The sequence below is a fragment of the Anastrepha ludens genome, chromosome 2, assembly GCF_028408465.1.
Source record: "Anastrepha ludens isolate Willacy chromosome 2, idAnaLude1.1, whole genome shotgun sequence".
NCBI classification, from domain to species: Eukaryota; Metazoa; Arthropoda; class Insecta; order Diptera; family Tephritidae; genus Anastrepha; species Anastrepha ludens.
The window spans coordinates 50,662,350-50,680,997 of record NC_071498.1 but is presented as its reverse complement, the minus strand read 5'-3'; the positions used below and the strand labels follow the sequence as shown (position 1 = coordinate 50,680,997).

The 18,648-nt window shown below is 39.1% G+C and overlaps 1 protein-coding gene across 1 annotated transcript in view; it reads right to left on the bottom strand.

Moving 5' to 3' along the window:
- Positions 1 to 4,742: 4,742 nt before the first annotated feature.
- LOC128861702 (uncharacterized) overlaps positions 4,743 to 18,648 on the bottom strand; it is a 136,953-nt gene continuing 123,047 nt past the window's right edge. The window contains exons 6-13 of the mRNA XM_054100083.1: positions 12,601 to 12,988; positions 11,903 to 12,503; positions 11,469 to 11,645; positions 6,701 to 6,893; positions 6,352 to 6,616; positions 6,116 to 6,293; positions 6,006 to 6,017; positions 4,743 to 5,904 (exon numbers count right to left, since the gene is read on the bottom strand). Of these exons, the coding sequence (XP_053956058.1) occupies positions 4,743 to 5,904; positions 6,006 to 6,017; positions 6,116 to 6,293; positions 6,352 to 6,616; positions 6,701 to 6,893; positions 11,469 to 11,645; positions 11,903 to 12,503; positions 12,601 to 12,988 (2,976 nt within the window). The remainder of the gene's footprint in view (positions 5,905 to 6,005; positions 6,018 to 6,115; positions 6,294 to 6,351; positions 6,617 to 6,700; positions 6,894 to 11,468; positions 11,646 to 11,902; positions 12,504 to 12,600; positions 12,989 to 18,648) is intronic.

The window sequence follows — 18,648 nt, the reverse complement described above, 5'->3', positions numbered from 1 at the left end:
TCGATGTTTTGGAGATATTCAACTCAGATTCCATGAATTTCAACCATGACTTCGATTCATTTTTGATAAACTTACGCACAATTTAGATGGAGTTTTCGGTGATTACTGATTTTGGGCGGCCCGTATGTTCATTGTCATTTATATGCTCACAACCATCTCTGAAACGTGTAAACCATTCATGACCTCTAGCACGAGATAGACAATCATCGCCATACATTTTTTTCATCAATTCAAATGTTTGATATTAGCTCTTTGTTCGAAACTCTTCTTTGTACCGATGACACAAACATACTGACACTTTAGACGCTACCACTGTCACCAAGCTTTCACTGGAAGTTAGCTAGGGATGTACAATACATAATTAGTGCGTTGGAGTTTAAGGGATGACGCCATAAAAAACATTTTTATTACACCAGTCTTGTTTATTTTGGACTTCATCTTGTATATCTCAACTTACTTGTATGCCTCATTTTCATAAATAACAGGATAATCATTAGATGCTAAAAAATTGTAGAAACTACCTTAAAGATTGAAAAGAGGTATTATAGCTAGAAAGAGGAGGAATCGAGTGTGCGATTAATACCGAAAAAAAGGAATAGGAAAAGGAAAATTAAACTAACGTGTAAACCAGGTCTGATGCATATGAGTCTGAAAGACTATACAAACACCAACTGTTTGAAGCTCGATTGGCGACTTATAAAAATTCGTGTGTTTACACTTATAACTTGATGACTTGTCAAACCTCACTGAACACTTTTTACCATTCTCAGCTGTCAAATCACTGTTATCGATATCGATAGTTCTCTTGCAGTTAAAAACAAAAACCCATACCGATATTTAAAAATGACGTATGCCAAAAATAAGGAAAACCCGCATAAATACTTCTTTTTTTTTAATTTTGATGGCCTTCCGTATTCCTATAGAAAAGAGTTAAATTATTATTTTTTATTATGTTTTCTTGTATTAAAGCATAGGGCGTCATTTTCTACAGATTTATGAAGGGGAATTATGGAATGAGACTAAATTTTCAGAGGTAAATATTCAATTAAAAAAAATTAAAAATAAGTGTTTAATTTATCGCGCCATAGAACAAATTTAATGGATAGCATCAAGGAAACGAATATTTTTTTATATAAGAATATACAGTCTGTGTCAGAAAAAAGGAACCGCGATTATTCATGAAGTATAAATTTTAAAATTTTTGAGGTGACACTTATTAGGCGTCGATGGACGATCGAGAATGAAGAGTAAAATTTAAAGGCCATTCAACGTTTTGGGCATTTTCGTTCCGCGAGAGAGAAAAAAGATATAACGTAGAGGAGAAGGAGAGAGAGAGCTATACCTTATACATATCTTAGATACACTTTAGGCTATTTTCCTGAGTTTTTCTTTGTAGTTGCTAATTTATAGTGAGAAATAACACTGCCTTGTTTGTGCAAACTTGTAGGAAATATATTTTTGGTGCCTACTTTGTGGCTTTATATTTCCTTTGTACCTACTGTTTGAGGCGTTTTTTTGTCCCAATTTTTTTGGCGTTTTTCTGGTGCCTACTTTTTGGAGCTTATTTCCGATTCCTGGCTAGTGCTTGTGCGTACTATAAAGTGTTATTCATTCCGGCGCCGGATTTATTGGTATTGCCTTGTGGTAATTTGTGCCGTTGCTGCGGTCCGGTAATTGCTGCGTTTGTGCGGGTGATAAACGCTCGGAGTAGTGCGCGTTGTTGCCACGGTTTGTGTCCGGCGTTTACCTACACCAGTCGACCCTTCTCCGTTTTTTGTAAATTTTGTGTATTTGTATTCTCTGCAATTGTTGTGAATTTATTTAGATATAGGTATAATCTTTCTCACTCTCTCTCTCTCTCTCATTGTATCTCGAGTCTCTCCCTCTTTCTTTGTCTGCCTTGAAAGTTTCACTTCTGTTATGTGTACTACGCTACATGCACTTTTTTTACATGAAAGTATGTACAAAACTACGACTCGCAAATACTCAATAAACCCTGTAGTCTTCATTGTTATGGGGTATAACCTGGCATCTTCTTCATGCTTTGAACCAGCTTTTCTGCGTAGCTCGTCGACATACAGGCCTTGATTTCGCGAACTTGATGCACCAGTTGCTTTGAATCATGGACTGGCTTTCCGGCAAGATGCGATTTCATAGGGGTTGGCGTACGAGGACTGGGAAGGCCATTTCATTACTGTGACGCCATTTTCTTGTTTTGTGACACCATTTTCTTCTTTAAAAGCAGTGCTTTTGATGATGTGTGACGGTAGGATAGGTTCGCCTCCTTCAGTCGACGTTCGATGGTGTTGATACTCACATCTATTTTCTTTTAAGGGGGTAGTATGGTTAATTCGGTGTAAAACAAGCATATTTTTCGAAATTTTTTTTGTCGACACAGTTGATTTATTCAAAATTTTAAAATTACTTCATTATAAAGTCATATTTAAAGAATATTGTGTGAAATTTTCATTGATTTTTATGAAGAAATGAGTTGGTGGCAGCGAATCTTCGCGGACGTCTCATAAAAAAGTTTGTCCCTCAGAACTCATTACTGGATCAACTAAAATCAAAAAACCAAATTGATTTCATCAGCTAATAAAGTTTCGCTGGTAACAACGTCGAATTTTTTTTTTTTTTTTTTTTTTTAATTTTTTAAAGCGCTTTGAAGTCAAAACACCGATTTTTCATAAAAAAAACTTGAAAACTTTGTTGTTTTAAAATATGACAAAATTAAAAAAAAAAAACTCGACGTCATTACCTCGTGAATAAAGTAAAGAAACAAAAAAACTAAATTTGAAAAGAATCGGTGCAGTAGATATGAATCTGCAGTGGGCACCGACCGTAAAAAAGGCAAGTGTGAGAAAAACGCGTTTAAAGATTTTCGGCAGCGTGAAATCCGGTTGGAGAGGTAGATACTTAATCCTTTGTGTCTTTGTCAATTTTACTCTAATGCACTTCAAACTTTCACACAATAATCTTAAGATGTTATAGAATAATTTAAAAAAAAAAAAAAAAAAAAAATGAAAAAAAAAAAAAAATACCATACTACCCCCTTAAGCAAGAAGAAGGTGATCGTGTTTGGCGTAGACACAAAGAAGGGTCCCGCTGAAAAAGTTGTACGACCATTTTATTCTGCTTTTTTGTCGTCACTCGCTTCAAGTCGCGCACGGAAAAGTCATCTGATACCGCTGATTCCACATCACAACAAACTTTTTTGTTTTTTTTAATCAATTTTTGCAGCCGCTGCGTAAGAAAATTTCGGTCTTTTCGAATGCATGTATAAAAAACGCCTCCCGTACTTCTCACTCATCTTTGTTCTGTTGCGTTTACGGGAAAGTTTCGAACGACACTAACCTAAGTTAGCAAGTTAGCACTGGCGTCGTAGCCCTTGAGTGGGTAATTTATGCAATAAAAAGCAGAATGAAATATATCTTGAAGTTACAAGAAAAAAACCGGTACTTGTCTTCTGACACAGACTGTATTAGGCACTTACACCCTTTTTGGGTGTTTGGGCGAACTCCTCCTTCTATTTGTGGTGTGCATTTTGCTGTTGTTAAACAGATGAAGAGACCTGCAGCCAGAAGCTGACAATCATATTTTTCGTTATATAATTTTAATTAATGTTTTTTGCTCAATTAGGTTCATTATACAACCAAAATTAAAAAAAAGGTCATAATGTTCATCGACATTTCAAACTCTATATTCAGTTCTTTCAATTATAGTCAAATAAAAGGCGAAACTAATTTGGTTACAAATTTTCATTGATTTTTGATCATTTGTTCAGACCGAATTGCGTATCTTCTCTTTAGAAAAAAGATTTCGAGCATCGTTATATGACAGAAGTAGTTAATATTAAATGTAAAAACATATCAAATGAAACAAATAAATTTAAAAAATAATGATTAAAACTCCCCAATATATCACACTCCTGTTATTTTAAGCACAGCTGCAACCTAATTGGATCATATTAAGCTCTTAATAACAACTAAAAGATAAAATAACATCACTTTTGCAATTTTAGGCGACATTTTTCAGTGCTTTATGGCCCTCACACATCCTTGTACAATTATAACGGGCTATTATTTCCATACTTCTTTTTCTTTAGTTCCATTCTAACCTCCAATTAATCGCATATACAAACAACTTGTAAACACTTATCCATCAGTACTTATATTTTCCTTCCTATAAATACTCAGCACCTATTCACTAACAGAGCTTTCATATCCTACTACATACCAAATCTTCGCATACACTTATAACTTTCTAGAGCTATACTAACAAACAACCACAAATACTAGTTACATAGGAATATAAGCCTACTTAAAATTTGCCTACCTTTTTCTAGATATTCACTAATCATCACATGACTTGCCGCTTTGAACTAAATTGTACTGCATGGAACTGAATTTTTTCATTCTACACGACCGTAGACTTCTGGCACAGCGCGAATTAAGCGTATTACCTTACTTGGCAGCAAGCCAGTTGCATACCTCGAGGATGGGTTATAAAACTAAAACTAAAAGTTTCCCAAAAATATACAATAAAATAGCTTACAACAAGAGATACAAAGTTACTTTAAGCATCACAAAGATTAACAGTTTTGTTTAAACTTTAAACCGTACTATCATAATTTAATGAAAAATGTTATATGTGTCTTGTCTGCTTATTCATAGCCTTTGGCTAATCGAGTTTGCAATACCCGTCGGCGTTCGCAGCTTTAGGCGCACGCCTTAAACTGTGCCCTACCTGCTGAGCAAAGTCTCCACATTCAACGTCAGTTCATTGCGTCGCAACTCACTCTCCTCACCTGGAGTCGTATTGCTCGAATTCACCGAAGCCGTCGTGGTTGCCGTCGAGGCATCCGTGGTGGGACTTTCCGTTACTGCACCGCCAACAACACTATAACCGACGCCGTTTAATGAGCGGGATGGCGCTGGCGAGGTGGGCGCCGACAGCAACGCGGCTGCTAATGTCGCACTCATTGGTGGTGTTTGTGCTTCCACCGTCGAAGGTGGACTGCGATTCAAATTGCTGTCCAAACTGCTGTGATGTTGTGAGGATGCAGGCGAAAGTGGTATTTCTTCAATCTTCTCAAGATCTTGTGTGATTGAGGTGGAATTCTGTTTGTGTGCCCGTGTCAAGGTGCCCTTCGGACTGCGTGAGGTTTCATGTAAGATAGGTATGTCCAACATGGAGGATTTGTTCGAGAGCGACATTGCGTGTGTGGCCTGCAGTGAGTTTTGATGATGTTGATGGTAATGATGTTCCGGTTTAGTTTGCGTATCGTCGCGATCGAGACTGAATTGCCGGCGCAAGAGACGACTTGAGCCTGGCTTCGAATCGAATTTGACGCTGCTGCTGTGTACGCTACCACCGCCAGAGCCACTACCGCCGCCAACAGCGTTACAAACACCGCCGCCGCTGTAGAGATACTTGCCGTCGTAGAACTGCGTTAGGTTACTTTCGCTGGGACTGAGACATTTGTAGTGGTTATAGGGTGAACTAAGATCCATCATCTCCTCGATTTTTTTATACAAGCGTGACGAGGAGCCGCCTGTAGAGCTGGGTAGACGATTGAAAGTATTAGGCGTGAGCAGATTCTCGGGCGTGAGCTCGGACATTTTGCGCGGCTGGGGGCTGGCGTTTGGTGTTTTCGTGGGGAATTCGGGACAAAGTGTTATATTTGGGCTGATCGTGTTGGTCGAGGTGGAGTCGAGCGAGTAAGAGTTGGGCATGTTCGATGAACAAACGTCCGCATTGGTGGGAGGGGTGATCTCCACTTTCACTTCGACCGATTCACCGGCCAGTGACGAAGACTGGCTTGAAGAGGGGTTGGTGCTGTTGCGCGATTTATTCGCTTGCGCTTTGAGTGTAATTGAGTTGCGAATGAGTGACTCATCGAGGCTGAAAAAATTACAAGAAAAAAGGCAAGATACAAGGGTATTAGTTGAAGTGAATATAAAAATTGTTGGAACCAAACTTTTTATCTCAATTACGAAACTCACCCATGTGATTCACTATGTGAGCATTGCATTTATTTTTAAATAAACAGAGTAAGATTTACAATAAATAATTTTCACTATAAAATAAAAATAAAAAATATTTTTGCACTTACCCAATAGGCGGTGGTGCAGGCAATGGCTTGTCAAACCCCTTCTTGCCTAGTAGCCAAAATGTGTTCATCATACCTTTGCCCTTAATCTCAATCAATCCACGCTGATCTATCGTATAGCCACCACGTGCTTCCAAGCGATCGCGAGTTTCCTGTGACATGTGTATGCGCCAAGAGGATCCTATGGAAAAAAATATTATTTCAGCGCCTTCTCTCTTCTTAACTCGTCGCTCTATTACCAGTTGATTCCATGCGTGACGCTGTGTTCACAGTATCGCCGAAGAGACAGTAACGTGGCATAGTAAGTCCGACCACGCCCGCGCAGCAGGGACCTGTATGCAGTCCTATGCGTAGCTGCAATGGCACGCCCGGCAAATGTTTTACATTGAAGCGGCCACTTTGATGCAGCAAATCCAAAGCCATTGTGGCAATTTGTTCGGCATGATCGGGTATTTTGACTGGCAGGCCACTGACAACCATATAAGCATCGCCAATTGTCTCCACCTTGTGAAAAGTATTGGTAAAATAGGTATTGGTAAGTGTGTCAAGGTGTCAAGTGCCTCCTCAAATGTGGGAACCCCTACTCACCTTATACACATTGTATGCATTGATCGTTGCATCAAAAATGGTATAGAGATCATTTAGCAGATCGACAACCTGTACAGGACTGCAGTGCGCGGCAATCGTTGTAAAACCAACGATGTCACTAAAATATATTGTCACATCGGAGAATTCCTCTGGTTCAACAGCCAAACCCATTTTCAATTTTTCCGCTACCGAACTGAAAAGGAAAAATTTTGCAGCCACATAGGATAGAGGGTCATTTTTGGATAGAAGTTTTTATATGCGCATAGTTTGTTAATTTAACTCTCAAACTCCTAAGACCATCTACAGGCGGTTATCACTAAAATGTATGAGTAATTCTATGCAAATCCTTTTGTTTTCATCTGCTGAATTCACCAACTGAACGGTGCCAGTTTGCGCGTTCACAAAAAATTACATAATTACAGAAGAAGTCATTCGGGACTATCCTAAAAATTCCGATCCAAATAGAAATAATGAGTATAACTTCTGGAAGACCACCAAGTACTTAAAACAACCTCCAATACCACATGCAAAACAAGTAAAGTCAAAGAACTCGCTTTTGCCAGCCATTTAAAAGAAACTTTTGAGCCATTCAAAATTAGCCGGGCCTCTTCTTGCCCTATGGACAAACCGATGCCCTGGGTAAAACTGTACTGAAATTGAAACGGATAAAAGACTCTAAGTCCCCTGGTCACGCAAATATTGATGACTGGACAATTAAACAACTTTCCGAGAAACATTTGTTATTTTTAATTTTGCTTTTCAATAGCAGTTTTAAGCTGAGACATTTTCCAACTCAGTGGAAATGAGCTGAAATAATAATGATACCCAAGGCAAATAAGCCTGAAAATAAATTGCCGATTAGCATACAGCAAGCGTATGACAAAGTCTGGCACTCAGGACTGTTATATAAACTAAAAAAGATACCTTTTCCTGAAATCATATATTTATAAGCCAGAGTCATTTTCATGTTATGACATATACAGGGGGAAAAAGCTTCTGATATTTGGGAAATAAAGGCCGGAGTTCCTCAAGGCAGTGTACTTGGACAAGTCTTTCCAGAATTTTCACTGCTCACACGCCAATTCCAGAGAATAATAGCTTAACAGTTGCCACCTATGTGGATGATACTGCCATTCTTTCTTCTTCTCACTCGGCGAATGAAGCTTCTGAAATTGTTCAAGCGCTATTAAACGTATTAGAAACTTGGCTTCAAAAATGGCACATCTTGGTAAATGACTTAAAATCGGCTCATGTCACATTCACACTGAGAAAAGAAGACTGCCCTAGTGTCAGTCTTAACCACACTGTTATTCCAAAATCCAGTGGCGCTAGGTATCTCGGACTACAATTAGATAGAATACTAACATGGCGACAACGCATCACAGCTAAAAAATCTCAACTGAAAACAAAAACTCGTAAAATGTACTGGCTGTTTGGCCGAAATCTAAACTAAGTCTTAAGAACAAAATTCATTGCACCAAAGTTACTAATATGTATTATTACCATCTACTCTTTGTCTACCGACAAATTGCAAGTTCTCAAACATATTGTTGAGAAAATGAAACAAAAAAAAAATTATTCAGTATAGTTACCCTGAACTTAAATACAGTTGTTCTAACGAGATTCCAATTCATGAATTTCATCCCTGAAGTGGGAATCTGGAAGGACTTCAAAATACGCTTTCACAGCTGTTGTGACCTCATCATTTGATGAAAAACGCTTTCCAGACATGACTTCTTTTAGGTCTAGAAACAAATGGAAGTCCCTAGAGGCAAAATCTGTTGAATTCGGTGGATATGCCAACAATTCGAACTTTAATTCATGGATTTTAGCCATTGTCAAAATGCTCTTGTGACACGATGCCTTGTAAACTGGGTCTTTTTTCATGAATTTTTTCCCTCAGCTCATCTAAAAGGTTACAATAATTTCAGAATTTACTATTTTATCAGCTTCCAAGTAGTCCTTGCGCATCTCAAAAACCGATGCTAACACCTTCTCGGCCGATTTCTGGACACGAACTCGTTTTGGAGTCGAAGAACCAGATTCACACAACGATTTAGCCTCTTGCTTTGGTTGAGGATCATGGTGATAAACCCAAGTCTCATTCATACTGATAAATCGACGCACAAAATCCACTTTATCCTTTCGAAAACGCTCAAAATGTTGCTGAGAAAGTCGCAATCGAATGTGTTTTTGTTCCATTGTCTTTCTCTGTCAGCTTTCTGAGACCCAATACTTCAGTCAAATATTCCTTAAACAACACAATGAGATGTCTAGGGCTTCTACTAAATCTTTTTCAGTCACTCGACGATTTTCCTATACGACATCCTGTATTTTTTCCCCCATTTCTGGTGTTGCTGCTGTTTTTGGCCGCCTTTCGCGTGGGTTGTCTTCAACGCTTATACGACCACGTTTAAATTCAGTAATCCATCTTTTTATTGTACTAATTGATGGCGAAAAGACCTTATACATTTTCAACATTCGTTCATGAATTTCCTTTGCTTTTAAATCTTCCAAAATTAAAAATTCGATCACTGCACGTTTCTTGATTTTTTCCATTGTAGATAATACTGTGACACGTCGATATGAAATGGCTTCTAAACCAAGAATGAACTGACCGATTGAAATAAAGGGGTTTTCAATAAGGGCGGGTAGATGTTGAAATAGAATAAAATGGCGTTTGCTGTGTGGCACGTAGCGCCGTCCTGCTGGAACCGCATGTCGTCTAGGTCCATATGGTTCAATATGGGCCATAAGAAATTGGAAGGACCACCACGTCTACCGAAAAATGGGCGCAATGCGCGCAACGTTTGGGCAATAGAAAAACAATCACATAAAACAGATGTATAACATTTATTTATATTTTTACTAGTGAAACAATTTCCAAGAAATGATACAAAAAAAAAAATCCAAATAATATATAAATTAATTTTTATTTATTTTATTTATATATAAAATATTTTTAAATTTTACTTTTGGGGTTTTTCAGGGTCTCTAAAAATAGCAAAAAATGCTATACTAATAAAACATAGGTTACAGCTTTTTGGACGTTTGGAAAGGGAGATTAAAAAAGGAGGTCAAATAGGAGGTCTATACACATTTTATATCAAATTTACAGAAAAGAACATTTCTACGAAAATTTAAGCGTTCTAATTTTCAAAGCATTCGCGGCTCTGGCAAGGTAGGTGAGGTAGGTGAAATCAGTTGAAGTGCCGGATGGCACTCCTCAAGTAGCACTAAAGCGCCGTTTTGATACCATTATTAGACCTTCAACAGGCAGATATGTACAGCCAGCCAGAGCTGTAGATGGGATTTAGGTTGGCGCACTGCCCCAGGCTGTCGAAGAAAGGAGCTCCCAGTGACCTTAGTCGTCTAACTGCCAAACCCGGAAACTCCTTCTCTGAAAGGTCCCCACAATGGGTTAATGGTAATCTAGCTTTTTCGCGTGTGTGCCGATCGTCCAGTGACCAGTAAACACAGCTACGAGTTTGGAAATTGATTGGCGAGGAGTCCAAAGGACTTTCTGAGTCGTTCATATATCGTATTGGGGCCAAAGGGTTTTCGATATAGCACATGAAGAAATGGAGCTTCATCTTTTCTGCGCTCTTCTGAGAAATAAGCTTTGAAACTCCCTTTTAACAACAGTCAAAGGATACCGATGACCGGATAGAAGGTCTCTGAGGGAAATTCAGTCCCCTTCCTGGCAAGCTCATCAGCAATTTTATATCCCTCTAACATCCCTATGTCGGAAAACCCAGATTAGAGATATGTTACCTGCACAGCCAACATATCTGATCTCTTCCTTACAGGAGTTGACAAAATTGAGCCTTAATCGCGGCTTGATTATCGGAGAAAATGTTAATATCTCCCTCGCTCCCGCGTTCCCTAAGCATCGCAAAGACTTCTGCTTGAAAAATACTAACAGTGTTTGGCAGTTTAAAGGTGATAGATAAATTGGCTGATTTTGAGAACACACCTGCTCCGCCTCGCGATTCCATTTTGGAACCGTCAGTAAAGTGCAAGCTTCGGTTCAGATTTTGGCTCTAGCAAAAAAAAAAAAAAAAATCCAAAAAAAAACGAAATGTGGAATACTCATTTGTTTGTGCCATCCTAATGCTATAAGAAATTCATATGGCATACAAATATTACCCAGAATAAAGTTAAATGTTATTTAAAAAAAAGGTACCAAGTGCAATATCCAAACCAAGTGCAATATCCAAAAGTATAAATTTTAAATGCACTAAATCTTCGGTTTAGGACTAAGGTTTAAATAACGCCTAGATGTCAGTAGTGAATAGTTCATAGACAGTACCTTTTTAATGTCATCTTTGACATTTGTCAAGCAAACAGAGGCACCCTTTTAACCATGGATACAATGCGTTAAAATTATTGAAGCTTATTATGAAAATGGTCGAGTTTTACGAAATTCGTGATTTGTTTTGTGAAAATAATTATCCGAATGAGCCCACAATTCAGAAGTTGGTGAACAAATTTCCAGAAACTGGCTCTATCGAGAATAGAAAAAGGACTGGCAGACCAAAACCTGGGTTCCGTTGAGAATATTGCTGCTGTAGTTGAGGTGTTTTCAACAACTAGGCTTTCATGAATCGTAAAATATATGTAGTATGGCGTATTAACTTAAAATCTCAACCACACTAAAAATGTTATTTTTTATTTTTATTCAAAGCATTATTTTGCACTTAGACGTTTACTGCTTCTGAATACCCATTTTTTTGCTATACCGTACAAATCATCAATCACTACTTACCTCGGCAGCATTCGATTTAACAACTGCTCGGTTTTTTTCCTTTCAATATCCAGCTGATCCGTGCGCTCCCGTATCAGTTCCTCCAAATTGTTCGAGTACTTTTCGAGCATCTGAAACATCGTATCAACGAAATTCACCTTACGTCCATGATTGAGCATCTTGAAACGCTCGTACACACTGACAAATGATGATGATGACGATGAAGGTGTGTAGCAACATTATCCGCAGCACATCATAGACGGATTCATTAAGGTTGTTATGGACAGCCGACAGGCAGCAAGAAAATCAAATAAATAGAGTGACAGAAAATAGCATAAAATCAATAAATACACGCAAAAAGCCACAAGAAATATTTATAGGCACCCCCTTCCGCATTAGCGCAAAATAATGTACGAGTAGAAAGGCAGTAAATACGATTGCTTTGCTTTACTCACGAATTAAAGTCCGGTCGCATGTCTGGCTGTTCAGCCCAGCACTGGCGCATAATGTTGATAGCCTCCGGCGGTGCTGCGCCTTTCGACACAGAGGGTCGTATCAGCGGTGGTGGCTTTTTAATCTTCGCTATTATTTCGTCCGGCGACAGCGACAGCATACAGTAGGGCTCCCCGCGCACCACCACCTCTTGCATGATGATGCCAAATGAATAGACATCGCCCATTTGTGTGCCCAATACGCGCCCATGGTGATTATGATGTACTTTCATTGAACGCAACAACTCTGGTGCTGTCCAAAGCAATTCCTTGGCGGTGCGTGCGGGTGGGAGTAGACCTTGCGCCTCGTAGAATGAGGCGATACCATAATCGGTTATTTTTAGCACCCAACGCGCATCGACAACACAATTGCGAGATGTTAATGTGCCGTGCACGCGTAGCGGAGATGTGTGCAAGTAGCGCATACCGCGCACCAAATCAGTCAGGAGGCTGAGACGGAAGCTCCAATCCAATTTTATTTCATCCATGATGAGCACATCTTGCAGTGAACCGCGTGAACAGTAATCGAACACCATGGCGGTGCGATTTGGGTCGGATAGCCAACCTAAGCAAAAGAAGGCAACAAAAGAGAAGGGTACAAAAACTTTTCACATACAAACTTTTAATTAAACGCGACGTTGCTAAAAGTATTTATTACGCACCAATTAAGGGGTTAATGTTCTCGTGTCGCATGCCATGCGCTATCACCAACTGATCCATTGCTTTGGCCTTCAACTCTGTTGAGCCGCTTAAGGGTATCTCTTTTAGTTGTACCAAGTCGCCATTGTAGCGTGCGCGCATGTCCAGCAGCGCTGGATTATGGCGGGCCAAACTGTTTGTGCCCGATGTGCCTCTGCCGCCGTTTGCCGTGCCCGTTGTTGTGCCAGCGCCAGTGGCGGTGGCTGTGCCTGCGCCTGGTATGATTAGGCCAAGGTTTTTTAGTGAACCAATTGAACCTTTCAGCAAGTCAGGCTTATCCACTTCGGGGCCACCGAACTCCTGTAACTGTTGTAGCCAACAACAGAGCATCGCTTCGATGCCCTCATCGACCTACGTAAATAAGTAATAAGGGATTAGATAGATTTTATGTTACTTATATTCATAATTTTGATTACTGTAGCTATTTGTTTTTGGTATTAGTTAGGAGCGTTGGTTTGTAGATTTCTATATGTAATAAATATTTTTGTACATAAATAAATATGTGTATGTATGCCTCTATCAGTAAAAGTTGGTTTGTTCGTTGTTTAAATATCTTTGTGCCTTTCATTCAATTCAGATGATATTTTAATATCTTTAATCACGTGACGCTCGAGCAAAATATTAAAAAAAATGATTTCTGGCGTGATTTAGTTCATATTGAAAATTTATTTTAATTACTTACAGGTACATATGCAAGAAAAATATCTTTTTGCAGCGAATGTTAACAAAAGATGGCGCTGGCGTTGAGGTACTAAGTAAAAACCTATTTACGGGTTGATTCAGTTCATATTTAGATTAAAAAATTAAGTAATTTAAATAAAAAAAAAGTTCTGAGCGTTAATGCCTTTAATGAGCCATATCTCACGACGTATACGCATGTTTTATCGGGAAATACTTAAGGCAATTTGAAGGTGACATTATATACTACTGTGGACAAAAAGTAAGGGGAATTTATTTGTCAAACTTCGCGGGATAAAAATTTCGCTCTAGTTATTTTTTTCATGAGTTGGCAGAACTGTTAATAACATCTGGGCCAACTTTCATGTGAATGTCATTATCAGTAATATATTTACGCTTCTGTTTACCAAATGACCAAGAGTGCATTTTTCGATTTTAACAATGTCTGATTTGATTGAGCAGAGAAGTGCCATCAAAGTTTGTTTGCGGAATGAAATTTCGGCTGCGGAAACGTTTAGCATGTTGCAGAAGGCATTTGGTGATTCGACCATATCGCAGAAAAATGTTTATAAGTGGTACAAAGACTTTAAAGAGGGTCGAGAACGTGTTGGTGACTTGGAGCGCTCAGGACGACTGTTAAAGACCTTACTGATACGATCGGAATATCAGAAGGATCTGTGAAAACCATTTTGAAAGACCATTTGGCCCTACGAAAAGTCAAATCTCGTTTGGTATCGAAAACTCTCAATTTCTTGGAAAAAAGTCGTCGCGTTGATGTGTGTGAAACAATGTTTTCAGACTATCAGGACAAGCTCAAATGCATCATTACGAGAGATGAGACTTGGATTTATGCTTACGACCCTGAAACAACCGACCAATCAAGCGAATATCGTGCTAAAGGCGAGGCCAGACCGAAAAGTGCACGTCAAAATTGTTCAAAAATAAAGGTCATGATGACAGTTTTTTTCGATTTTCGTGGTGTGGTGCACTATGAATTCCTTCCACCTGGCCAAACTGTTAATAAGAAATATTATTTGAGCGTTATGCGTTGTTTACGTGAAGCAACTCGTCTAAAAAGACCAGAATTATGGGCCAACAACTCTTGGTTTTTGCATTACGATAATGCACCGTCTCATACTGCACTCGTTCTTCGTGACCATTTCGCCAAAAATTCCACGCATATCGTTCCGCAACCACCGTATTCGCCTGATTTGGCTCCGTGTGACTTCTGGCTATTCCTAAAACTCAAGAGACCACTCCGGGGAACGCGTTTTGAGTCGATTGAGGAGATAAAAGCTGAATCCAAGAAGGTGCTAATGGCTTTACCGGAAATGGACTATTTGGCATGTTTCTGGATTTTTCATTTTACAACCAAATTCACCTTACTTTTTGCCCACAGTAGTATATACTATATATATTATTTAATTGGCGCATACACCCTTTTTGGGTGTTTTGCCGAGCTCCTCCTCCTTTTTGTGGTGTGCGTCTTGATGTTGTTCCACAAATGGAGTGGCTTACAGTTTCAAGTCGACTCCGAACGGCAGATATTTTTTATGAGGAACTTTTTCTTGGCAGAAATACACTCGGAGGTTTGCCATTGTTAGAAAAATGTTTTTCTTAATTTTGGTGTTTCAACGAGATTCGAACCTACGTTCTCTCTGTGAGTTCCGAATGGTAGTCACGCACGAAACCGTTCAGCTACGGCGGTCACAAGGTGACATTGCACTTTGAAAAAATTTAAAAGTCACAGCAGGCGGCTAAAACCATTTGTGGTGTTTATGGTAATATGGACGTAAGATGAGGTGCGCTCTGGTAGGCCAATCATCCAAAATGTCGATAAATTATCGAAATGGTGAAGTCTAATGGGTATGTGAACTCTGTGACTAGGCACTGAGAACACGCCAAAAAAAGTTGTTCAGTTCGTCTTGAAGCGTTTGAGAATACTGAAAATTGGTAGCATCATCTCCTATGACATTGACATCTCAGGCATTAGTTCAGCAAGCATATCAGACCCACTGCTATTTTGATGAATGTTTGAGCAAATGGTAGTTTTGGTTGTTTTTAGCATAAGCGTTCTCGCTTGGGATTGGATATGATTGTGAAGAAGTGTGAGTTTCTAAAAAATGGGATATAAAACTGCGTATCTAAAGTTTTTTTTTAAATCTGATTAAAAAGTTTGAAAATTAAAAATCCAAGAGAAAGGAGTAAAAACTGGTGAAAGTATCGTGTATTATTGGCTCTTTAACTTGTGTTTATCCTGTGAAGACGGATTTAGTACACTTCACCATGAAGTACAAGTTTCCGAACTGGACGCCACCTAGGCTGAATAACATCACACTGCAGGTTAAGACATATAATAAGCCCCTAGGAGTAATGTTGGATATTAACCTAACGTGGAAGCTCAATGTGCAAGAACGAACGAAGAAAGCACTCAATGCCTTATACGCCTGTCTGTAAGATATGGGACTTATCTCCACGACTTTTATATTGGACTTACATAGCCAATAGTACTTTATTGCATTCTAGTAGGGTAGACAAGTTTGAATCAGAAAATATACGCTAACAAATTGGAGAAAGTACAAAGAGTTGCACTGCTACAGCAGCACTGTACAAGATACTTGACCTTCCCCCAATAGACTTAGTAGCAAAAAATTCCGGAAAGATGTGTGGACTTAAGCTATTAACAACAGTGCAACTAGTTCAAAGAACTTATGGTCACAACCGTATATGCAGAGACTTAAACGCTACCTCGGAATATGTTATTCCTCAAGCTAAATTTTCGTACATGGAACCAAAGGTAGTATTAGAAAGGGACGAAAGGCGGAAGGGACAACTTTCAACGCACCACACTTTTAATATATGCACAGACGGTTCCAAAATGGAAGAGGTTGTTGGAGCCGCAGTATTCTGCTCGGAATTAGGCTATGAATAGTCATAAAATTTACCGGACTACTGCAGTGTGTTCCATGCTGAGATCTGCGCAGCAACGAAAGCAGCATACTTAGTCATAGAGAACACTCTTCCGAACTTTCAAATAAAGTTATACATTGACAACCAAGCATTGACAGCCATAGCAGCTGTAATGACAAACTAACACTGTGTACGACAATGCCGGGACAGGATGGATGAGCTAGGAACTAGGAGACAAACCACCATCTACTGGGTTCTAAGACACAAGGGAGTTTAAGGAAACGACAAAGTGGATATATTAGCCAAAGCAGACGAAAATCTTCCTGGTGCTAGCGCGGCCGGTATACAACTACCTCTCAGCAAACAACGACTGGATATAGATGCAGCACTGATTCAAGAAGCGAATTCAAGATGGGAAAGAACCACCTCCTGGAGGATTGCGAAAGTCATACAACGCAGGCGCAATGTCAGGTCTATAAACTATATTTTATCTCATCCCAGAAAATTATGTACACTTGTAGTGGGCACGCTCTCTCATTCCATCGTACGCGGCTAAAGTGAAGCTAGTGCAGAACGATACATGCGCAATATGTAACGAAGCCAACACGAGAACTCTGGAACTACCTTGCACTTAGCAAAACACGAATAAACTGCTTAGGTGCTGCAGATCTGGCAGATCAAAAAAGTAGCGGCGGACTTAAATTATCTAAGCAAATTATAAAGTTCTGGAACTCCCCATACAAACACTTGGTATCAATTTCTGGTTTAAGTGCGATCTACAGGATCAGCCAAGTTCAACTTAACCTAACCTAACTTGTATTTTTACTAAATCGTGTTTTAACGGATTTTAATGTAAATCTTGAAATAAGTATTTACTAGAAAAAGGTTTGCATTACTAAGAAAACTGAGGGGGTTCAATAAGTACCCATATTAGAAATGAAGACATCATTTAAAAAAAAAATTTTTCCAAATATTCCTCTTTTAGAAAGATACACTTCTCCCAACGCTCCAGCCATTTTTTAACCCGTCTCTGTCTCGGCGATGACTTCCTCGTTTGAACTCCGGATGAATGTGCTCGTGTGTTATAGTGGTGAAACACCACCTTCCTTTTCGCCCAATGCGTCCGTGTCTCCTTCGGTTTTTTGTGAAAGCGGTCCAATAACTCACTGTAGCATTGTCCAGTGATCCTTTTTCTGAAAAATCTATGAAGATGACGCCGTTCGCATCCCAAAAAAATGGGCGTTATGACCTTTCCAAACGATAGGACGGTTTTTGCCTTCTTTGGTGCAGATTTACCGGGAGAAATCCATGGTTTTTATTGTTGTTTAGTTTCTAGTGTGTAATGATGAATCAAGATTTCATCAACGGTGACAACTTGTCCCAGAAATTCCTTCGGATCTCGTTTAAGTGGCTCCAAACACTGCTTCGAAGTTAACAGTCGCAACCGCTTGTTGTCCACCATGAGCAATCGAGGCATCCATCAAGCCGACAATTTTTTCATTGCCAACTTATCATGTAAAATATAAATTGCCGTTCCGGTCGACACATCTATGGTCTCTGTTACTTCGCTCACTTTCGTTTGTCAATCAGCGAGAATCAAGTCGTTGCCTTTTTGAATGATTTCCTCGGTAACCACGATGGACGGGCGTCCTGGTCGCTCCTCATCAAAAGTGGACAAAGGTGGGCGAAATTTAAATTCGTTGAACCAATATCTAAATGTGGTCATAGATCGCGAAGCATCCCCATAGGCAGCAACCAACTTTGCTTTTATCTCCTCACATTTTTTCGCATCCAAAAACAAAAAACGAATTACCGAACGAGTCTGCTCTTTTTCCATCTTAGCGAAAATCGCGAAAAACGTCTTACTCGAATAGCTGCCAAATCCAAACTAACCTCTCAATCAGTCTGAAATTTATTTCGCCGTCGTTTGATAGATGGCAGCACTCGAAGGTAACACCAACTTCCTTCAGGTACTTCTTGAACCGTCCTCGTTCAAGCATCGAAATAAAGATCTAATTAAATTCGTACTTGTATTCATGTTTGTAGTTCTAGGAGTGCTACATATGTACTTATAACGAAAAAAAAATTTTGAAAACCGAAAACAACAAATGAATACTTATTTTTAAATTGCTACTTTTGCCGATTTAAATTTTTTTTTCAAATATCAAAAAAAAAAAAAAAATTAAATAATAAATGCGCGCCCATGTTGTTTTTCCATGGAACACCCAAAGCAGATGCTTCAGTACTTTTATATTCTTATTTAGTATACAGGAGCATCCATTTGTGTGCATAAAATTTCTTGTAATTTTACAACTAGCTCCCCTTGAGCGCAAATAAAAGCATTGCACTAGGCGTCCCAGCAGAATCTTCACACTTTTAGAAGCATTTTCTGCTACAATAAAAGCAAAAAAAAAACTCTTTTA